A 24,447-nucleotide genomic window follows, 5' to 3' on the forward strand; every position below is an offset into this window, starting at 1 on the left:
TTACTGCAATAGTTAGGACGCAGGTCGTAATTATGATACTGCAGATGGGCGAGTTCGGACAACTATGATCTTCAGGGTGCTTCGAGACAATCTGAACAAGGGTCTTCCCAGCCAACTCAATTCTTGGCCATTAGAGGACTTTTTGGAGGGGGAATGATTCTTTCAAGTCAGTGCTGGCTCCTAACGACTGCCTGGAGAAGTTCCTGTATTTTTCTTAGTAATATTTCAATAATAGTTTGCTCTTGCCTGCTACTTAGGAGAGATAAAGAATGACTGGCATATGGTCACCAAACTAGGTTTGGTGCCTAAGGCAGGGCTAGAACATATAGATACCTGTCTTTTAGCCTGGTGCCGTAACCACTAGACCAGATTGGCTCTTAGAAAACTATAATTGCTGTTTTTTCACTTGAAAATTTTTGTCCAATTATTTACCTAGACTTACCTGGGACGACATAGGTTGCACTATACTAGATATATGACTTACTATAACCACATAAAAATCTGGAGAAAGCAATTTCTTGTAACACCTCCCCATAATAAACATCTTACAATGTGAGAAGTTTCTGCTACTTCTTGCAAATCTACCAGAAAACATATATCATTGTAGAGCATGAAAGCTTCAGATAAGTGGAAATGATCTGCACTCTGATGGAAGAATGCATCAGTGATGTCCTAAGTTGTTTCTGTACACTGGGTGATCTTTTTACACAAACTCTTCCAGTTTCTCCATGAAGGAAGATTATAAAATAATGTTTCAAACGGTGTCGTGTCAACATTGGTTCTAACAAACACAAGATGCTATATGGATTCAGCTTTCTTTTCTCACAGTATCTGACCAACTTCCTCTGGGATGTCGGCAGAGCAGAAATATTTCCAACAAAAATGTGTTACCTCTGATTTTGGAGCTAATTTACAGCAACCAATAACCATCGATACCTTTGTAGTCTATGGATTTGTCTAATCCTCTTTTAAAGGTCCATTAGATAATGAATTCTATAACACAACTTTGTTCTGTTTGACGAATTCAAAAAGAAAGAAATCTTCAAGGCAATCACATTTGGAAAGATCTGAATGAAGATTTTAGATTAGGCCAACTCTTACTCATTAGAAGACTAATATTTACCAATTTTTAATTCAAAATATTTCATCCAATTATTTACCTAGTCGTATGGAAAATATGGGGCACTGCATGTACACGTCCTCACGTGATAAAGCAGGTGACGGAAGGGCTATATTTGGCCATGAAATCCAACAGCTCAAATCTTGCTCTAAAATAGGCCCTTCTTAAGAATTGTGACAAACTCAATGACAGGCATTTTTTTGAATTGGAAAAGAGTTTTATTCTTAGACAATCAATTTAGAGATCGGGTTTTTGCCAATAATTCCATGTCAGTTTGGGCACTCATATCTATGATTTTCTATTTTAAAAAATTGGCTGGAAGACAGTTAAGAATAAATATTAGGTAGAAAATTCAAGCTATGAAATAACTTTGATAAGTATGGTACAATTACCCAGGAATAAGCCTCAGCCATACTCATCTGTTCTGTTAAGCATATTTTGGGTAGCCCAGAGACTCTATTGAATGGATCCTTTTTATTATTTATTTATTTATTATTATTGATTGGCCATGTGTGGAATGGATACCAGTGCCTGCTCTGATTGCAGGGGCTGACACTTTATCAGTTCCCAGTATGCATCTTAAAAAATGGGTATGAACTGGTTCAAATGACTTAGCATTAGGGCTATTTTTGTCCTGAATAACTTCAGTATAGAAGTCAAGGTACTTGGGTAACTATAATTAATTTATATAATCTTTTAGTACTTGCCTCAGCTCTTGCAAAACTTCTTTTAAAATCATTTATCCATAACCCTATGTTGGTAAAAAAAAATTATTAAAGAAATTTATTTATACAATTGGTTCCCCAATTAGTTGCCAGTTACATGTCATGCTTTTGGAAATGTCATCACTTTTGATTTAGTTTTATTGATGTTTAAAAAATTAAGAAAACAGTAGGTATTTATTTTTCACAAAACACTTCTCAAGCTTATTTGAGTGTGCCAATGGAACCATCTCATTGGCGTATAAAAGGATATTATTGAATTTATTATGGATCTTTGGCACATGTCTGAAGCATACAGGAATCCTGGAATATCATACACATTTGGATTAAAAAACATTGGGGTTAGAATACAACCCTAACATTATGGGTAGGTATAATTTTAGTTACAGAACGATTTACACCAGTATGGACTTTTAAAAGGATGTTTGAGTACAGGGCCTTAACCAAGAATAAGTGTCTGGTTTTCATATTTGACTTAGCCAATTTCTTTCACAAAATATTTCTGTTTATAGGATCAAAAGCTGCACTGAGATCTATAAAAGTGGTAAGCATTTTCTCTTCATTTGTTGTTTTGTTATGAGACGGTATCAAATAAAACAATTGTCTATTGTGGAACACTTGCATCTAAATTCAGCTTATTCTTTCACTAAGAAATCTTTCAGTCTTTTTATTTTGCTCAAAAGATGTTTTGCATATATTTTAGCCACAATCCCAATAAGGTTTATCAGTCTATATTTTTGTCGGTCACCTTCATCTCCCTTTTTATATATATGGCAATATATAATGTCCAACTGGGATGGAATCTTTATTTCTGATATATGGGAGAACAGCCTTGCTAACAATGGGGCTTACCAATCAATCTATGTCTTGAAAAGTTCTGGAAGTAGAAAATCTTTTCCAGATGCCATATTAGATTTCAGATAATGAATCTGATTTCTGACACTAACACTGGAGGACAGAGAGTATCAGTAATTTACTTACATGGGAGGACCTGGTTCGGTTTAGTAAACAGATTTGCATAAAAATTCTCCCAAACTGAAGCTGGAATCAGGGTACTGAATTGGAATACACCTGATACAATATTCCAGAAGAGAATTAAATTTGTCTCTTTTGCTGAAAATTCCAATCTGACCATATATTTTAGCCATGTATGAAGCTTTTTTAAAGGCATGTTTTTATGGTAGGATGTCCCTGGGGCTGGTATTATGTACAAGATAAGTTACTTGCTGTAATCACGTAAGAATCTAGAATTAGTTTCCTTGTAACATCGTCGCACAATAAACATCCTAAAGTGTGAGAAACTAGAGCTACTTTTGTAAATAAGAAGATGTGCACTGCTTCCAAGTCAATATTGTATTAAACTCAATCCTCAACTCTGTCTTATGCTGCAGAAAAAGAGTATGTTTTTTTCTTACTGAATCAGGGGTGGAATCCTACTGGTTGAACAACCGGTTCACTGAGCGTGCATGTGCAGTTTCCATAAAATTGAACTTCTGGGTTGCAAACAAGGAAAGGAGGAAGGAAAATAGCTGAGGAGGGCCAATTCAATCTGCCGCCCCAATCAGCTGGGCTTCAGAAGTAGTAATAAAGGTCAGTATAAACCGGGGGCAGGTGGCCTCACTTTCACAGCAACAGAAAACCAGTTCGCTCTCGGCAGGAAGTGGGAACTACCGGTTTGGGCGAACCAGTCCAAACCATTAGAATCCCACCACTGTACTGAATATGAGTACGCCCCATAACTAGCGACCAGCTATCATCTCCCTGTTTATTATGTTAAGCTACAGAATGGAATCAGAAAAGAACAGCTTGGGAAGTCACCAACACATAGATACATACTTCCAACAGAGAGCAGATCACTTTCACTTCTGTGAAGAGGTAAGAATACTACGCCGATTAGATTCTAATGACATATTAGCGAAGAGTATAATCAGAGAAATTGCTATCAGTTTAATTACAATTTACAGCATGTATGTAATTTACAATGATAAATAAATGATAGAAAATTTTCACATGCTTTTACTACAGAATCAGTCCTTTATAATGTAGTGATAAAATAAAATTAAAATGGAACCAAGCTGTGAGTTACATTCAAGGCTCACTATTAAACGTTTACATTATTGGTACGCCCTTTAAAGCTTGGAATGTTGTCATTTATGACCTCAGTATAAACAAAATGTTCATTACAAAATTTAAAGACTAATGTTGCATGGGAAATGGATTAAATGATCAATATATAATTAAACTGGATACTGATCTTCTCAAACGTTCCCAAAGTACGAACTGACACATTATGCTTCATGGGAATAACAAATGCAAATTGCATGATTTAATCACAAAATAATTGATATCAGTTCAATAGATCTAATATCCCAAGTCCAAATAAATAATTTATTTTTTAAAAAAACAGTTGTAAGCAATAGTGTTTCCAAAAAGGAGGGAAGGAAATTCAGAAGCAATTAATACTGCCATTCTGTAGAATAAAGACAGTGGTAGGTGAAGGAATTGGCAGTACTCTTCAATATATACATATATTTTAGTGACAAAGACTCCACTGCCCACCTGCCATTAATTCTTCTGTACTGAAAAGTACTCAGGTAGGTGCAGCATTTTTGAACAATGTTTCCATTTTACACTTTCTTCGCTCAAGAGCTTCTTGCTTTTTCCGTGCAATTTCTTCTTGAGAACACCTCCTACTTTTATATTCTGCAAAGAGAAGGCAAACAGTCTGATGTAGCCACATTTACTCAGTACCTTATGTTTCTACTGATCAGGAGTAAGAGGAACTTTATTCATAATATATCAGAATAACTCTTGCCCTCTAATTCTTGCAAAAATGTCTACCAAGTAAAAGGGAAGTGGGGGTTACTTGTATCAAGGGCAGTTTAAAATCTTGCCCTCTTTAAGAACCAATGTATAGAATCTAAAGAAGTGGAATAGGAAGAACCATTATTAAAAGTTCAACTATTAATGCACGGTTTCATTTCTAAACATGGATTTTGTCAATCTTGTTAAATAATTGATATCATCCTGAATGATTAAAAAAGGCAGAATGAAATTAGCTCTAGCTACATCCAAAGAACAGAAAGCATTAATGCCAGGCAGATGAATCACAAAAGAAAAATACACCATGGAGAAAACAAAGAGAACTGTAGGGAGGAACTAGCTCATACATCACAAATAAACTTGAACCCACATTGTTCTCCTATGGAATTTCTGCATTTTGTCAAAAGTTCTATTTTACAATATAAAGCCCAAATTATACCAAAGTGCCCTTGTTTAAGAAATCACTGTATTCATGCCCCAGTAGTGGGTGTGCCAGGGAGGCTAACTGATCAATAGAAATTCATTATTGGATGAAAAGCATCCTTAATCTCATCTAAAAAGGTAAAAGTTCCCCTCGCACATACATGGTAGTTGTTCCTGACTCTAGGGGGCGGTGCTCATCTCCGTTTCAAAGCCGAAGAGCCAGTGCTGTCCGAAGATCTTTCCGTGATCATGTGGCTGGCATGACTCAACGCCAAAGGCGAACGGAACGCTGTTACCTTCCCACCAAAGGTGGTCCCTATTTTTCTACTTGCATTTTAGGTGCTTTCAAAGTGCTAGGTTGGCAGAAGCTGGGACAAGTAACGGGAGCTCACCCCGTTACATGGCAGCACTAGGGATTCGAACCGCTGAACTGCCAACCTTTCAATCAACAAGCTCAGTGATTTACTCACTAAGCCACCTTTAATCTTATTATTATTTATTTATTTATTATTTTATTATTTAAATTTTTATACCGCCCTTCTCCCGAAGGACTCAGGGCGGTTTAAAGCCAGATAAAATAAACAGTCCTATTACAAAATAAATACTATTAAAATCCCACTAAAAAACTTATTCAATTTGGCCGCAATTAAAATTTAGCAAATAATAAAACCCATTAAAAACCCAATTAAAAACCCATCAATAAAACCCATAAAAAACCCATAAAAAACTAACCCAGTCCAGCGCAAATAAATAAGTGAGTTTTGAGCTCGCGGCGAAAGGTTCGGAGGTCCGGAAGTTGACGAAGTCCTGGGGGGAGTTCGTTCCAGAGGGCGGGAGCCCCCACAGAGAAGGCCCTTCCCCTGGGTGTCGCCAGACGACACTGTCGCGCCGACGGCACCCCAAGGAGTCCCTCCCTGTGAGAGCGCACGGGTCGGTGAGAGGTATTCGGTAGCAGCAGGCGGTCCCGTAAGTAACCCGGCCCTATGCCATGGAGCGCTTTAAAGACGTTCACCAACACCTTGAAGCGCACCCGGAAGGCCACAGGTAGCCAGTGCAGCCTGTGCAGGATAGGTGTCACTCGGGAGCCACGAGGGGCTCCCTCTATCACCCGCGCCGCTGCATTCTGGACCAACTGCAGCCTCCGGATGCCCTTCAAGGGGAGCCCCATGTAGAGAGCATTGCAGTAGTCCAGACGAGACGTCACAAGGGCGTGAGTGACTGTGCACAAGGCATCCCGGTCAGAAAGGCGAACTGGCGCACCAGGCGAACCTGGTGGAAAGCTCTCCTGGAGACGGCCGTCAAATGATCTTCAAAAGACAGCCGTGCATCCAGGAGAACGCCCAGATTGCGCACCCTCTCCATCGGGGCCAATGACTCGCTCCCGACAGTCAGCCGCGGACTCAGCTGACTGTACCGGGATGCCGGCATCCACAGCCACTCCGTCTTGGAGGGATTGAGCTTGAGCCTGTTTCTCCCCATCCAGACCCGTACGGCTTCCAAACACCGGGACAGCACTTCGATAGCTTCATTGGGGTGGCCCGGGGGGGGAAAGGACAGCTGGGTGTCATCAGCGGACAGCTGGTACCTCACACGAAGCCACTGATGATCTCACCCAGCGGCTTCATATAGATGTTGAACAGAAGGCGAGAGATCGACCCCGCGGCACCCCACAAGTGAGGCGCCGCGGGGTCGACCTCTGCCCCCCCGTCAACACCGTCTGCGACCGGTCGGAGAGATAGGAGGAGAACCACCGATAAACGGTGCCTCCCACTCCCAATCCCTCCAACCGGCGCAGCAGGATACCATGGTCGATGGTATCAAAAGCCGCTGAGAGGTCTAATAGGACCAGGGCAGAGGAATAACCCCTATCCCTGGCCCTCCAGAGATCATCCACCAACGCGACCAAAGCCGTCTCAGTGCTGTAACCGGGTCGGAAGCCGGACTGAACGGGTCCAGATAGACAGTTTCCTCCAGGTGCAGGGGAAACTGATATGCCACCATATTCTACAACCTTCGCCGCGGCGGGTTGGAGACCGGACGATAGTTACCTAAAACAGCCGGGTCCAGGGAAGGCTTCTTGAGGAGGGGCCTCACCACCGCCTCTTTCAAGGCGGCCGGAAAGACTCCCTCCAACAAGGAAGCACTCGTAGAAGCCCCTGGAGCCAGCCTCGTGTCACCTCCTGAGTGGCCAGCACCAGCCAGGAGGCACGGGTCCAGTAAACACGTGGTGGCATTCAATCTACCCAGCAACCTGTCCATGTCCTCGGAGTCACAGGGTCAAACTCATCCCAAACAACATCACCAAGACCGCCTCAGATACCCCGCCTGAATCGCCACAATTTTGGTCCAGACCGTCCCTAAGCTGAACGATTTTATCGTATAGATAACCGTTAAACTCCTCAGCACGTCCCGCAGGGTCATCCCGCCTCCCTGGTGAAGGAGGGAGCGGTCACCCGAACAGGGCAGCTGGGCGGTTATCTGTCGACGCAATGAGGGAGGAGGCGAGGAACGCTTCCCTCAGTGCCACTAGGTAGGTCCTAGTATAGGATCTAACTAGTGTCCGATCAGCCTCTGAACGGCTGGACCTCCAGGAACTCTCTAGGCGTCTTCTCCGGCGTTTCATCCCCCTCAGCTCCTCGGAGAACCAAGGGGCCGGTTGGGATCTGCGCCGGGTCAGAGGCCGCAAAGGCACGACACGGTCTAAAGCCCCAGCCGCAGCCCGTCCCCAGGCTGCAGCTAGTTCCTCTGCCGTGCCGTGAGCCAGACCCTCAGGAAGTGGCCCAAGCTCCGTCCGAAACCTCTCTGGGTCCATCAGGCGCCTGGGACGGTACCATCGTAGTGGTTCCGTCTCCCTGCGGTGTTGGGTAGCGGTCAGAAAGTCCAGGCGAAGGAGAGAGTGATCTGACCATGACAAAGGTTCAATGACTATTTCCTTTAAGTCCAGATCTCTCACCACTGACCAGAGACAAAATCAGGTCCAGTGTGCCTCCCCCGATGTGAGTGGGGCCATCCACTACTTGAGTGGGGTCCAGGGCCGTCGTGGAGGCCAAGAACTCCCGAGCTACTGTCGATGACGAGCCGGCAGATGGCAAGTTAAAGTCCCGCATGACTAAAAGTCTGGGGTCTCCACTGCCACCCCGCAAGCACCTCCAGGAGCTCGGGCAGGGCAGCTGTCACGCAGCAAGGAGCCAGGCACGCCACCAGCAAGCCCATCTGACATCTATGACCCCACCTCACAAAGAGGGATTCACACCGCGATCTGAGGTACAGTGGTCTCCTCGGCTCTAGACTCTCTTTAATAGCAACCGCCACCCTCCACCCCTACCCTGGGCCTCGGCTGATGGAATGCACGGAAACCCGGTGGGCACATCTCGACCAGGGCACACCCTTCAGTGCCCAACCAGGTCTCCGTAACGCCTATAATATCCGCGCACCCCTGAATCAGATCATGTATTAGGGGGCCTTATTGGCCACGGACCGTGCGTTGCATAACATCAGACGAGGCCCAGGCTCTGAGGGTCTTGACCATCCGGGAACGGGAGAAGTCAGATCGGGCACGCGATCGCCTGTAAACATCGAACGCGTGACCCCCATGTCGATACGATCCCCTTCCGCCATATCTGCCCCTCCCACTTACCGTGCAAATAGACTCACCTCACACAAAGGAACACACTTCATAACCTCCGAACCCATTTGATAGTCGCCACGAGCATGCGTTGGAACTGGTTTCTCCCGACGGGCTACCCCTCACCCGCCCCTAACCTCCACCCCACCCAACGCTACCCTCCCCCCCCTCCAACCCAGACCCGTCAGTTTCTACCCTCCCCTTAAAATTCCCATTAAAATTCCCTTTAAAAACCCTATTAAAATAATTAATTAAAAATCCCCTGAGTCTCCTATTTTTGGCATGCCATCTCTCGGGGTTCCAAAACCTGTCCTCAAGATGGACCCTCGATAATGTGGAGGGCCAGACCCGCGAGAGAGGGGAATCTCGCAGGGCAAGAAGGTCAGCCGCTGTAAATGTCCGCATGGTAAAAGTCCGGCAAACGGACCCATCCTGGACCTGTCAAGATGGAAATTGACGCACCAGGAGTTCCGAGTAGAAGACAGACGGGATATAGGTCTTGGGCGGTAGATGAATCTAACTATGCCTTTATTCAGATATAGTACCTTATGTATGACAGGACAAACTTCAGGCTTAATTAATGCTGCAGTGCCAGTGTGCATTCTATGAAGATCAAGGGATTCCTCAGAGGATTCCATGAATGAAGAGGGTTTACCAGCTTACCTATAAGAACTGTATTATTTTGAGAAGAATCCAGCAACACCTACCTTTCTCTGATGGTGCAAAATCAATGCTCTTAACAGCTGGCTTGCCATTCATGACTTTCTGAAATGGAATATTTGGTGCATTCTTGCTTTCCCACAGCCCCTTGTTAGTTCCAGAAACACTGCCTACATTCACATTTTTATGGTCCAAAATAAGGGCTTGAGAACTACTGGTCTTTTTGAACATATATTTGGATTTTTCAGAAGATAACTGATTGCAGTTTGTTTTTATTTTGCCCACATCACGGCCATTCTGCCATTGCCTATTATTATTATTTATCTGCACACTGGACATAGTAGCTATGCCAATTCCAGATGCAAAGCTGCCTTCAAACACTGTAGACATATTTGCAGAATTTTCATTCTTCCTTATTGCAATGGGCAGATCCAACGAAAAGGTCTTTCTGCTTGCACGATTCTTCTCAGTCTGCAGGCAAATGGAAAGTCCTTGATTAAACCCTGGCTGACAAAGGTTCTGCGCCAAATTGGAAGTACTCTTTGCCATTGATTTACCTTTTCCAGTTTCCTTCATACCCATTTGGCTCTGTGTTTTCCTTTCTACATCATCACAAACTTGATAAAGCAAGTCATCATCATCATCACAGTGGGTGCCCCAAGAGGTATTAGATTCACAAAACAATTCTAGAACATCGTCTGAAAACTTGGGATCACCCCAATCATCGAACGAAAACATGCCTTTCTTTGCCACGGATGTCTGTTGTGGACAATCAGGGTTTCCCTGGTTAGTTGCCGTCTTTAGATCATGATGGTTTTTATTGCCAGAAACAACTGAGGCCTTGTAGCTCGTGCTATGCACGTGGCTTTTGAATTTCCCAGTCGATAGTTTAGCAAGATCAGAATATGAAATTGAAGTTTTTTCAGAACTTGTATTTGTAGCACTTTTAAGATGGGAAGGGCCATGAGGCACATTCTTGTTTTCAGATTTCACTGAAGTAAAATTATAGTCCAGAGTGTTGTTTTGCCTAGTTTTAGAAAATGAATCCACCTTGTTGGTTTTTAATGAGCTATCTTCATGAAAAGGAATAATCTTGGCTTTTCCTGTCTGAATGTTTTGGTTTGACATGTAAACACATGATACTGGTATGGTATTGGAAGAATTATGAACTCCAGCCTGGGCAACAGATGGCTTCTTGGAATTTACAGTCCATTTTTTTGATTCTCCCTTTTCCTCAGAAATACGGGCATCTTCTGCACTTTTCATCAATTCGGGCTCCTGAACAATTTGCATGAGAAGTGAATCATCAGGTAACAGATCAGCATCCCAGTCATAGTTGTCATCACTGAAAGTATTCTCAGGATTATTAGAAAGCTCTTCACATGAAAATGTTTGTACAGAAGTTGTTTTAGCTTTTTCAGTTAAAAGGAATTTTGAATGCTGTTTAAGATGCATGGCACTTTGTCCTTGAGGTTCATCACTAACCGAAGGCTGCTCTGCCTCCAGCAAAGTACCCTTATCCTGCACAACAGGGATCAAGGAACAGTTTAACACACCTTGGCTCAATCGGCCACTACACTTTTGGGTAGAACAATCAAAAAGCTCATTTAGTGCCCCTTCAGCATCTAGATCAATGGATTTTTGACTACTGCTCTTAAGACTCTTAGCTGTCCCAGCATTATCCTTAAGTCTCCCATGGGACAAAGTAGAATTAAATGCAGGATGTTCATTCAGCAATTGCCACTGATCTTCTCTCTGGACCTGGATATGATGGTCAGTTGATGGTTTTGCTGTTGATGAAACATGGATAGAATTTGGCTGCAAAAAGTTTTGTTCCTGGACTGCATCAATCAGATTTTTATCAAACTGCTTTGCTAATTTCATAAGCTCCTCTTCTCCGTGTTTTAATTGATGATCTCTACATGAACAAGCAAAAGAAAAAAAATATTACCAACATAAAGTATTTGGAAATGGCTCATTTTATAATTATTGGAAGATGGATCAATCGTATCACAGTAAGATTCAACTCCTGCAAAAAATTAGCTTTTTTTTTTAAGTAGTTCATCATTTTTCAACACCTTTATCACTACGTCAAACTGTTCTCTGGCTTTCCTACATAGAAGTTTTGTAATGATTCCAAAAACCAAATAGCAAGTTTTCCAACATACTTTGCAGTGTTTATTTTTGTTCTCGATCGTGCTTTCGTTACTCCAGGAGTACAAGGAATTGCATCTTCACCAATCCATAGCCCAAGAAAAGATCCTTCATAACAGGCAGGTTTTTCATCCTAAATAGTAAGGATAAACATTATCAATTTGACTAAATGGACATACATACAGTACCTATCTAATTTATCTCAGTGTTATGAATTCTAAAAATATTTCTGAATTTTCCAATAGTGAGATTGTTCTCAGGAGTGCAAATGGCAAATATGCATGATGACAACACATATGCTGCATTTTACATATTTGTAACAGGTATTAGGATACATAATCATAGCACTTTTGCAAATTTTTGCAATGTATAATTATTGTGGCATCGTCATATCCTGTTGTGGACACTGCTATTTTCAGACATTTACATCATGATTTTCTGTCAAACATAATCTCAACGCAGCTGAGTGATTAGTTTTGATGGAATTACATGGAATTAACTGTTATATTATTATACAAGTTGGACAATGTAAAAAAAATGGAAGATAGCCAAGTAGAGGCAGATTTCTACATAGAGAACAAAACTTCAGCTATTTTTTTGGGGGGTGGGGGATGATCTTGTTCCATCTGGAAGAGAAATACTTGCCACCAAGCCTGACATTCCTGGCAAATCTTGGGTTAGCCTGATTCCAACAGTGACGGACTGGAACTGGAACCCCTTAGGGACAAGGTTCTTACAGGCCTTCTTGTCTTAGAAAGAGGAATCATTTTGAAGGACCAATTCATGATCTTCCTCCTCCATTGGCTCTCACTTCAATCTATTTAAAGGCCTGGGGGAAAGAGAGCCATGGGGTAAGCCAGTGCCCAGGAAACTTATGCTTTGTGTCCAAGGAGATATCTCTTCCCACTGCACCTAAACAACAGAATGAGCAATCCACTCTGGCTATAAAAATGAAGATCCAAGGAGAAGTATCTTCTCAATGTCACACATACAGACTAAATATATTTCCATCTCTTAAACCTCTCCATGATAGAAGCCAATGTGTTCTTTCCAGCTGGCTAGCTTTCCTGGGGTACAGAGTCACCCTTCAGGGGCCCAGGTGATTAAAGAAGTAATGGGATATGAGGGGGAGAGCGTTTGCCTTATCCACCAGATAGAAAACAACCCATGAGTCATTGGAAAAAAGGAAAATAAATCTTCCATCCTTCTGCTTCATCTCCTTCAAGCCAGCAATCCTTGATCCCAAAGGCAGTAGGATAGGGGTGTCAAACTCAAGGCCCGTGGGCTGGATGTGGCCCCATGGGGTACTTAGATCTGGCCCGCGGGGCTGCCCTGGAAATAGTGAAGAACTGGCTTGCAGTGCCTCTGCCAGTGAAAATGGCCCTCCCGAGCTCAGTTTTTGCTGGCAGAGGGTTGCAGGAGGCTGTCCCAGCAGAAAACGGAGATCAAGAGGCCTTTTTCGCTGGCAGAATGCATCACAGGTGCCCCCGACACAAGTGATGTTGAGCTGGCCACGCCCACCCCAGCCCCCCAAGGTCAAATATAATCCTGATGCAGCCCTCAATGAAATCAAGTTTCACACCCCTGCAGTAAGGAATGATTTCACTACCTTTGCAGAAGGGGCACAGTTTGTTTCTTTTCCCTGAGATCAATGAGGAACAGAGCTCCCCTGTTATTTCTTAGTTTCCATACTCAACGGGCAACTCTAAAATAGCAGATACAGGCAGCCAAAAAGTCTCCTAATGTGTCCAGTACAAAAAAACACTTCTTGGGCCTTCAGGGACCACAATGTTTCCCACAATGATGGACGGTTAGGTAAAAGGAAGTATAAACTGGGCTGCTGACCTTTCCTCACTTTGGAGAACATAAAAAAGTTAAAAGTGGTTTTATCAATCACAGCTATCTAGTCCTATGGCAGAAACAATCCTCCAACCAGAGTTCCAAAAAGCCTCCTTACATTTCCATATCCCATAATTCAGTGGATGCTGAATGTGGAATGTCAAAACAGGCAGGACTGGGACACTGCTAAGGTCCATAGCAGCATGGAAAGTCCACTGCCAAGCTGGAACAGCATCAGCTAACCAGCATTCTATTTTTTAATATTAGCACAAACTGGGGGAAGAGGAACATGGCAAGCACATTTGTACTACTACCCTGAATTCATATGGCTTATTTTCTGTATTCATATAATGAAAATTAAGTTCCAATGTGTTCCAATGTTGTTTTTTCTAAGGATTGTCATCTTAAGGTAAAGCCAAATACCTCACATTCAGGAGGATCAGGATGTGAATGTTATCTGATAATCTAAATCAGTAGTTTAAGCATATCCTTGGGTAAAGGAAGCAATTTATAATTGCTTGTTTACAAGTCAAGAATCCAATTTGGGACATCCGCTGCTGAGAAGCTTGTGTAAAAAAAAAAACAAGGTGTGTGTCAATGACATTGAGTCTGTGAAAAAAGGTAATTTGGTCAAACAATTTAATAAACACTGGTCTAAATATCTATGGAGATTCTTAGTCATCCAGGCCATGGTTTTCCCAAAGGTGCTTTTTAAAAAGGCAAATAGAGTTTGTTTTTCTGAAGCTGTAATAAATGCATAAGTGTTTAAGTGCAATGCCTTTAGAATAGAATAGAATTTTTTAATGGCCAAGTGTGATTGGACACACAAGGAATTTGTCTTGGTGCATATGTTCTCAGTGTACATAAAAGGAAAAGATACGTTCATCGAGAATTAACTCCCTATTTAAAAGTCCTACTTGCAGATCCAGTAGAAAAAAAGTATAAAAATTCTGGAAATAATGAGAAACAAGTATTATAAATTAGGAAAGGGTCGTTAACAAGCAGGGGGCAAGGGACTATGGATTTAAATGTGGTACCCGATCCGCCAATCTTCCGGTTACATCCAGATGCGTCTGATTACAATTCCATCAGTCCCAGCTGGATGGGATGGTAGCTGCGTTCCAAACTCGCGACCATTCCTAGGGAATAAACCACGGGATCCAGTGGAAAATTATACTTTTGCTCAGGATGAAGCTAAGGTAACGGGCAGGCAGAGGAGCCGCATTGCCCAAAGCTGGGTTGAAAGGTGCAAACAGCAAGGACAAAACGTGGGGGCTGCGCAGGCTTCTCACCCTCCGCTCTGTTTTCGCTACAGGGACTCCCACCACATTGGCCACTTTCAACAGCAGCTCTTCGTCTATTGCTCCGCCTCGCCGGGCTCGTTATGATCAGCTTTTCAGTTGCCGTTACCGACACCGCTTGCCGCCGTTTGTTTGCCATGGGGGAGTCCGGCCGCCGCCTCCATACCCCACTAAACCGTTCATAAAGTCGCCATCTTTCTCAGAGTAGCGAAGGAGTAGCCGCTGATTGGCCGAATCGGATCCTGCGGAAGCGGGGGATTGGCCGCACTCGTTTTAAGAGGAAAAAAAGAAGGAGGCGTGGCCTCTTAAAACGCGCGCGGTTTAGTTTTAATTAAAGTTGCGGCTCTCTAATTTTTCCACTTTCATTAAACAGGGAATGCACGCTTAGAGAATGCTGTGAATACAGTAATTAGGGGCTTTAACAGAAACTTGGTTGTCACATCGACTGCAGAGGGGACTGCTTGTTAGCCGCGGGAACTTTGCACTTAACCAGGCACTTGCAGACTTGAAATCCTAGGCTTAGAAAACTTGGAACTCCGTCGCCTTCGACAAGACCTAAGTTTAACTCACAGAATCATCTATTGTAATGTCCTTCCTGTTAAAGACTACTTCAGCTTTAATTGCAATAATACAAGGGCAACCAATAGATTTAAACTTAATGTCAACCGCTTTAATCTAGATTGCAGAAAATATGACTTCTGTAACAGAATCATCAGTGCTTGGAATACTTTACCTGACTCTGTGGTCTCTTCCCATAATCCTAAAAGCTTTAACCAAAAACTTTCAACTATGGACCTCACCCCATTCCTAAGAGGACCATAAGGGGCGTACATAAGCGCACAAACATGCCTACCGTTCCTGTCCTATTGTTTTTCTTTTCTTCTTCCTATATATATATATATATGCTTATACCTCCTAACATTTACTCATATATATGTTTGTATACTATATAATCTTTTTGTATGATGTTGTGACAAAATAATAAATAAAATAAATAAATAAGACGTTTTGCTTCATCCAAGGAGCTTATTCAGTTCTGACTGAATGATGGGGAATGGAAGGATTTGTATTCCTTGCAGTTATGTGGTTAGTCATTAGCTTCTGAGAGTAGCTAAGACCACTTGGTGGTTTATTTGTGGCCTCAGAGTGATCTGAATCATAGGACTGTGTTGTAAACATGAGATAGGTGGTGTTGTATCCCTCCCCTTCAATATGTTCAATTTTAACATAGACGGCCTCTTTTATCCCTCTTTCAAACCAGTGGTCTCTCTGTCCAGAATATGGATTTTGCTGTATTCAAAAGAGAGACCTTTGTCTTTCAAATGCAGATGGACTGAAAGATGGATTGAAAGAAAGTACGGCACAACAGAGAACAAACCCATTAGGATAGGATTCAGCAGTCCATCTGCACTTGAAAGAGTTTTGAAGAAACACCTTTAGGTCTGATCTAAATAATTTTTTTTTCTCAAAGTATGTTGTTTATTTTTTACTGGACATATAGACTGCTCTAATCAGATGCAAATTCATGTAAAAGAAAATATAAAATACCAAATTTATAGTGCTGTATCCTAGAAAAATCATTACCTGAGGAGCAATTCGATTAACAATCTCTGAGATCTCAACTGTATGTCCACCAACTGTCAGTTTCTTTTGACTGTTGCCTAAAAAAAGAAGAAATTTGAATAAGAGAGCTCTTCTACCTTAAAAGCAGGCCAAGATTGGCTAATGTGTAAGCACACTTTTTCCCAATGGAGAAATACATTAAACTCTACCAAAAGAGGAACAGGATTGTTCTAAACCTGGGAATTATAGGCCAATCTCACTTTTAAATAATGATTATAAGATTTTTGTTAAAATAATAGCTAATAGATTAATATTGATTCTGCAGCGAAGAATTCATAATGATCAATCTGGATTTATAAAAGGGAGACAGATGAGGAATAATGTTAGGCAGATTGTTAATTTACTGGAGTACTTAGAAAAGAAAAATTTTATTCCAGCAGCATTTATTTTTCTCGATGCAGAGAAAGCTTTTGATCGATTGCATTGGGATTTTTTATTTAAATTAATAGAAAAGATGCAATTTGGAGATGGTTTTTTAAGAATAATTAGGGCAATTTATGGAGAGCAAACAGCACAGATTATAATCAATGGTAGCTTAACAGAACCTTTTAAGATTGCGAAAGGAACAAGACAGGGATGTCCTTTATCACCATTATTGTTTATTTTAACTCTAGAACCATTATTGGATAAAATAGAAGTAAAGGAGATAGAGGAATTAGAGTTAGACAGTATGAATATAAGTTAAGAGCTTTTGCAGATGATTTGGTGATTACTTTAACAAACCCTATAAATTCTAGTAAATCTTTGTTGGAAATAATTGATCAATATGGGAATGTCTCAGGGTTTAAGGTAAATCAGAAAAAGACAAAAGTGATAATAAAAAATATGGCCAGACAACAGAAAGAAAAACTAGAGGAAGTAACAGGATTTGAAATTGTAAAGAAGGTTAAGTACTTAGGGGTTTATATTACATCGTCAAATGTGAAATTGTATAAGAATAACTATGAGGTTTTATGGCAAAAAGTTCAGAAGGAGTTGATTGTTTGGAAAAATTGCAATTATCTTTGCTGGGAGAATTGCTGCTATTAAAATGAATGTTTTACCTAGATTTTATTCCTCTTTCAGATGATACCAATAATTAAGAAAGATAAGAATCTTGAGGAATGGCAGAAGGAATTAACAAATTTATATGGGAAGGTAAAAAGCTAGGGTTAAAATGAAAATAATTCAAGATTCTCGGAAAGGGAGGTTTAAAATGCCTAATTTTAAATTATATTATGAAGCAGCTGCTCTCTCTGCAATAAGTGATTGGTTTAATTTAACAGAGGACAGAATTTTGAATATAGAAGGTTATGATTTGCTATATGGATGGCATGCATATTTAATTTATGACAAAAAGTGGATAAGGCCTTTAAAAATCATGTGCTAAGAAATGCCCTTCTGCGTGTTTGGAAAAATACTCTTATAAACTAAATTATAAGGTTCCTATATGGGCAAGTCCTAGACATACAATAGAAAATATAAACATAGAACAGAATCAGGAAATGATTACATATAAAGATCTTTTGTATACTGAAAGAGGTAATTTGCAGTTAAAATCTCTGCAAGTATTAAGAGAGGAAGGAAAAATTATACTTGGTTTCAATATGAGCAACTACGTGCTAGATGGAAGGAGATCAGAAAATTGGTATAGAGCAGAACGAGGAAAATTTGAAAGCAAATTAGAAATCAGTCTCAGGAGCATATAAAGAGATTGTATAATGTGTTACTTGAAATAGATTCTGAAAGGGACTTGGTAAAGGACTGTATGATAAAGTGGGCACAAAATTTTCAGGAGCCAATATTGGAAACTTGGGAAAAATTTGGGTTAGAAATGTTAAATTCACGCAGGCACAGAATCTGAGGAAAATTTTTATAAAATGTTTTATAGATGGCATCTAGATCCTAAAAATTATCGTATGTATCCAGATATGCAAGCAAATGTTGAGATGTAATTGTGATGACGCTACATATTTTCACATTTGGTGGACTTGTAAGGACATAAAGGCCTTTTTGGATAAAAATTTGGTGGATTTTACAAAATGTTTTGAAAAGAAGATAAAGTTCCTGCCGCAATTTTTCTTGTTGGGAATTATTACGGATTGTACAGTAATTGAGACTAAATTGATTTTAAACCTAATAACAGCAGCAAGACTACTAATAGGACAATACTGGAAGAAAAAAGAAGTACCTACAATAGAAGAATGGATATTGAAGGTTGCCAATTTGGCTGAGATGGCGAAGATATCAGCCTTTTTGAAAGACAATACGCAAGAAAGATACTTAAAGGAATGGAAAAAATGGATTGACTATATTCAACGTAGATATCAGACTAAGAGTTATCAGACTGTTTTTGAATGATTATGATGTATTATTCTTGATTGTTTTTGGGGGAAGTTAGGAATTGATGATTGTAGGGGTATAATTATTGGGATGAAAATTTATTAGCATATGTTTTTTATTTTTAACTATACCTTGTGCCTGCCCGGGAAGTCGGGGGGGGGAGGGGGGTTGTGAAGGGAGGGGAGAGGAGGGGGGGAAAGGGGGGAAAAATTTTGTAAAACTTTTTTTGAATAAAAAAAAAAAAGAGAAATACATTAAACTCAAGTAGAATGACAAAAATAGGACAAAAATTAAATATTAAAAATAACTACACTAAGGAAAAAAGCTACAACAATCAGAACTTACAATGAAGACATCACAATAACAGACACTTTCTGTCTTTTAGGATCAACAGACAATAAAATACCAAGAAATATGCTACATACTAGCCCAAGGTAGAATAGCCATGAAAGCCTTGGAAAAGATGTCTAGATGTCATGATGTGTCTATGCCTACCAAGATAAAAATAGTGCAAGCAATGGTGTTCCCTGTGAGACTCTATAGAACAGGGGTCTCCAACCTTGATCCCTTTAAGATTTGTGGACTTCAACTCCCAAGAGTTCCTCAGCTCAGCTTTGCTGGTGGATGGACTCTGCGAGTTGAAGTCCACAAGTCTTAAAGGGACCAAGGTTGGAGACCCCTGCTATAGAAGGAAAGTTTGAAAAAGTAGGATAGAAAGAATATTGATGTCTTTGAACTTTGATGTTGAAGAGAACTTATGATATGAGGAGCTGAGGAAACAAAACAATGGATCATTGAACAAATCAATCCGTATTTTTTTTTGGTTTTGTTATTTTAATTGTGTGTGCTACCAATGTCAGGTGGGCAGCTCTAAAACTTAAATTAGCATAAAAACCCCATTTAACACGACAAACCCATTAGAGAAAGGACAAACACAAAACAGCAAAAGGACAGTAAAAATCCAAAAAGAAAGCAAGGCCTGTTTCTATTTGGCAAACTTAAAAAGCTCAGCACCTGGCAGGACAAGCTGGGAAGAATGCTTTGTAATAAGGTTCCACCACAAAGTTGATCCAATTCGCACTGGAAGATGGGAGCCCAACAGTAAAGCAGTGAAGTCTTTAAAAGGCTACACAAGCATATTTAATTGCAGAATTTTTTTTTGACAGCCTGCTCTTAGACAATAGCATGGACATTATTAAATTATAAGTATACAGCTATACCCTGTTTTGGAAATGCTTTAATGGAAAATGGGCTCAAGTATTTATAAATAAATAAACTATCTCCTGAGCAGTTATTTTTAATAGATACAGGTTACTATAGTTCAGCATTGTGTATACAGTTAGAATGTTCTAGGGTTTGTAAAGACACATTTTGAAAGATAAATTACTTAGAAAACATTTTAAATATGAACAATAATTACCTAGTTTATATATTGTAGGTGACTGAGGATCCCAAAAGATCTCTTGCTGATTGTCAATTTCATTTGTAGGAGAACTGAAAACAGGCAACCGTGATCTGCTCACCTGAGTTCTCTTTGGCGTCTTATACAAAGACCTTTCTATGGAAAAATATAAAGCAAAACACCTATTCAAAATGGACACGTATACTCACTTTATGAGCTTTGGTAAAATGAAACTATGCAAGTTGTGACAAATTATCTAGGCAACTGGTGACCAAAATTGCTCCCAAGTGTTTTTAAGTTCCATGCCAACTGACCAAATTCTGATGAGAAAGGATTGCCTGGTTACTTCCACTGAGTTACAGGGGACAGGATTGTGTGTGACATCAGCCTTCCCCCACTTGCAACCTGGATCCATATCCCTCCTGATTAGTGAAAGCTTCAACTACTAAGTATTTGTTCATGAAGCTGGAAAATGCTTCTCTGGAAGACCAGATTATGCAACCTACCTTCTCTAATCCAGCAATTCTGGATTAACCTGTTCCAAACATCCCTTTCTTGGAAAAGTGTTAAAAAGGTGCAATTGCAGATAGTCCTAGAGGAAATGGATTATCTAAACCCATTTCAGACCTGGGCATGGCACCAAAATATTAATCTTACTTATGGAGAACATCTGGCAAAACCAAAGATAGTGTGATTCTCTTGGAGCTGCTTGATTTCTCAGAGGTCTTTGATACCATTTATCACAATATCCTTTTGGATTGCCTTTGAGGATCGGGAACAGAGCACGGTTTTGCTATAGTGTTTTTCCACCTGTGGAAGTGCTAATCATTGGTAGTGGGAGGTACAGATCAAGCTGTGTGATACTACAAGACTTAGTATCTGAAGAAGAAACTGAAGGAAAAAAAAACTTCCTTTTGTAGTTCATACAAAGATATATTATTGGAAATCCTTGCAGACCCACAGGATAAGAACTTCATTTTTTCTGAAGCTGTAATAAATGCATAAGTGTTTAAGTGCAATGCCTTTAGAATAGAATAGAATTTTTTAATGGCCAAGTGTGATTGGACACACAAGGAATTTGTCTTGGTGCATATGTTCTCAGTGTACATAAAAGGAAAAGATACGTTCATCGAGAATTAACTCCCTATTTAAAGGTCCTACTTGCAGATCCAGTAGAAAAAAAGTATAAAAATTCTGGAAATAATGAGAAACAAGTATTATAAATTAGGAAAGGGTCGTTAACAAGCAGGGGGCAAGGGACTATGGATTTAAATGTGGTACCCGATCCGCCAATCTTCCGGTTACATCCAGATGCGTCTGATTACAATTCCCATCAGTCCCAGCTGGATGGGATGGTGGGAGCTGCGTTCCAAACTCGCTACCATTCCTAGGGAATAAACCACGGGATCCAGTGGAAAATTATACTTTTGCTCAGGATGAAGCTAAGGTAACGGGCAGGCAGAGGAGCCGCATTGCCCAAAGCTGGGTTGAAAGGTGCAAACAGCAAGGACAAAACGTGGGGGCTGCGCAGGCTTCTCACCCTCCGCTCTGTTTTCGCTACAGGGACTCCCACCACGTTGGCCACTTTCAACAGCAGCTCTTCGTCTATTGCTCCGCCTCGCCGGGCTCGTTATGATCAGCTTTTCAGTTGCCGTTACCGACACCGCTTGCCGCCGTTTGTTTGCCATGGGGGAGTCCGGCCGCCGCCTCCATACCCCACTAAACCGTTCATAAAGTCGCCATCTTTCTCAGAGTAGCGAAGGAGTAGCCGCTGATTGGCCGAATCGGATCCTGCGGAAGCGGGGGATTGGCCGCACTCGTTTTAAGAGGAAAAAAGAAGGAGGCGTGGCCTCTTAAAACGCGCGCGGTTTAGTTTTAATTAAAGTTGCGGCTCTCTAATTTTTCCACTTTCATTAAACAGGGAATGCACGCTTAGAGAATGCTGTGAATACAGTAATTAGGGGCTTTAACAGAAACTTGGTTGTCACATCAACTGCAGAGGGGACTGCTTGTTAGCCGCGGGAACTTTGCACTTAACCAGGCACTTGCAGACTTGAAATCCTAGGCTTAGAAAACTTGGAACTCCGTCGCCTTCGACAAGACCTAAGTTTAACTCACAGAATCATCTATTGTAATGTCCTTCCTGTTAAAGACTACTTCAGCTTTAATTGCAATAATACAAGGGCAACCAATAGATTTAAACTTAATGTCAACCGCTTTAATCTAGATTGCAGAAAATATGACTTCTGTAACAGAATCATCAGTGCTTGGAATACTTTACCTGACTCTGTGGTCTCTTCCCATAATCCTAAAAGCTTTAACCAAAAACTTTCAACTATGGACCTCACCCCATTCCTAAGAGGACCATAAGGGGCGTACATAAGCGCACAAACATGCCTACCGTTCCTGTCCTATTGTTTTTCTTTTCTTCTTCCTATATATATATATATATGCTTATACCTCCTAACATTTACTCATATATATGTTTGTATACTATATAATCTTTTTGTATGATGTTGTGACAAAATAAATAAATAAAAATAAATAGAATAGCTTTCTTATATGAGAAAAATCACAGAGGAAGACAACATCCTACATACACCGACTGAGAGCCTGCTGCTGTAAAGCGCTAACCGTATTTAAAAACTAGTTTGCTGGATTAGAAGGGTGCACACGAAATTGCATAAACTTTCGTAAACACCACTACAGTATTATTCAACTTTTTCCAATGAATTTATTCCACTAGGTAGGGCCTTTCCCCCCCTCATCCTGTGAAGATGGGAGTAGTTTTTAAGAAGAAATTAAGAAATAAGGTGGTTTTCTAAACAACGGAGAACAGTATATCCAATTTTCTCCTTGCTTAAATTATTTCTCTTTTTAAAATTATTAGAAATACCTCCCTCCCCCCACCCACCAATGCTGGCATAGCCCAGCTGTCATTCCTAAAACTTACCTACAAAGTACAAAAGGAAGTGGTTTTATGACACCGTAACATCAGTAAGTAATTCAGGACAGATAAAAGACAAATTTGTAAATGATCTAGTCCCAGCAATGCCTCTGTTGTCTCAGGATGGGGGATATTAATGTTCCAGGACATCTGAATGACACATGATGATGAAGCCACAAATGCTGTTGTAGGAGGAGCTTCCGCTGGATTACAGGTGCTGGATTGTGGTTTTTGTTCTCTGAACATTATCCTGCCTGAAAAATATATGGAAGCATTTTTAGTTCATAAGTGATCTCTTATTTTCTTACAATTAATGACACTATTTTGAAATTTCTTTGATAGCTGGTAACTGTGAGAAGAGGCGCTTAAGATTTATTTATTTATTTATTTTATTTATCAAATTTATATACCGCCCTATCTCCCGAAGGACTCAGGGCGGTGTACAGGCATTTAAAACACATAAATACAATGTAAGAAATATAAAAACAGTTAAAAAACTTATTCTAAACGCCTATTAATTTAAAATTAAAAATATAAAATAAAAGCCAATTTAAAAACCAGTAATTTAAAATTTAAAATTTAGCTCAGCCCTGCACAATTAAATAAATGTGTTTTAAGCCCGCGGCGGAAGGTCCGGAGGTCCGAAAGCTGACGAAGACCGGGGGGTAGTTCATTCCAGAGGGTGGGGCCCCACAGAAGGCCCTTCCCTGGGCGCCGCCAGGCGACATTGCAGCGCTGGCGGCACCCTGAGAGACCCTCTCTGTGAGGCGCACGGGTCGGTGAGAGATATTCGGTAGCAGTAGGCGGTCCCGTAGTAACCCGGCCCAATGCCATGGGCGCTTTAAAGGTGGTCACCAGCACCTTGAAGCGCACCGAAAGCCACAGGTAGCCAGTGCAGCCTGCGCAGGATGGGTGTTATCACGGGAGCCACGGGGCTCCATCTATCACCCGCGCAGCCGCATTCTGGACTAACTGCAGCCTCCGGATGCCCTTCAAGGGGAGCCCCATGTAGAGAGCATTGCAGTAATCCAGGCGCGACGTCACGAGTGCGTGAGTGACCGTGCATAGGGCATCCCGGTCCAGAAAGGGGCGCAACTGGCGTACCAGGCGAACCTGGTAGAACGCTCCCCTGGAGACGGCCGTCAAATGATCTTCTAGAGACAGCCGTTCATCCAGGAGGACGCCTAAGTTGCGGACCCTTTCCATCGGGGCCAATGACTCGCCACCGATGGTCAGCCGCGGATTTAGCTGACTGTACCGGGACGCCGGCATCCACAGCCACTCTGTCTTGGAGGGATTGAGCTTGAGCCTATTTACAGATTGCTCTTCAGGGCTGTTTGCATATGTACACAGGTCGACCTTGCTTAATGACTGCTTTGTTTAACAACCTTTCAAAGTTATGATGGTGCTGAAAAAATAAATTTTTGACTGATCCTTGCACTTATGATCAGCACAGCATCCCTGTGGTCATGTGATTGAGATTTAG

At 41.2% G+C, this 24,447-nt stretch overlaps 1 protein-coding gene across 2 annotated transcripts; it reads right to left on the minus strand.

The window, feature by feature from the left end:
• Positions 1–3,768: 3,768 nt before the first annotated feature.
• ETAA1 (ETAA1 activator of ATR kinase) lies at positions 3,769–21,794 on the minus strand. 2 transcript variants are annotated; one of them, XM_058172974.1, is made up of 6 exons: positions 21,555–21,794; positions 20,033–20,170; positions 16,252–16,328; positions 11,542–11,660; positions 9,421–11,291; positions 3,769–4,545 (listed from the first exon to the last, which is right to left on the minus strand). In XM_058172974.1, the coding sequence occupies exons 1-6, from the start codon at positions 21,700–21,702 to the stop codon at positions 4,433–4,435; spliced, it is 2,466 nt and encodes an 821-aa protein (XP_058028957.1). In that variant the 5' UTR covers positions 21,703–21,794; the 3' UTR covers positions 3,769–4,432. The 2 variants fall into 2 exon arrangements, with proteins under 2 accessions (XP_058028957.1, XP_058028958.1); XM_058172975.1 differs by lacking the exon at positions 3,769–4,545 and having other exon boundaries at positions 9,727–9,844; positions 9,931–11,291.
• Positions 21,795–24,447: the final 2,653 nt, after the last annotated feature.

Source organism: Ahaetulla prasina, chromosome 2, assembly GCF_028640845.1.
Source record: "Ahaetulla prasina isolate Xishuangbanna chromosome 2, ASM2864084v1, whole genome shotgun sequence".
Lineage (NCBI taxonomy): Eukaryota > Metazoa > Chordata > Lepidosauria > Squamata > Colubridae > Ahaetulla > Ahaetulla prasina.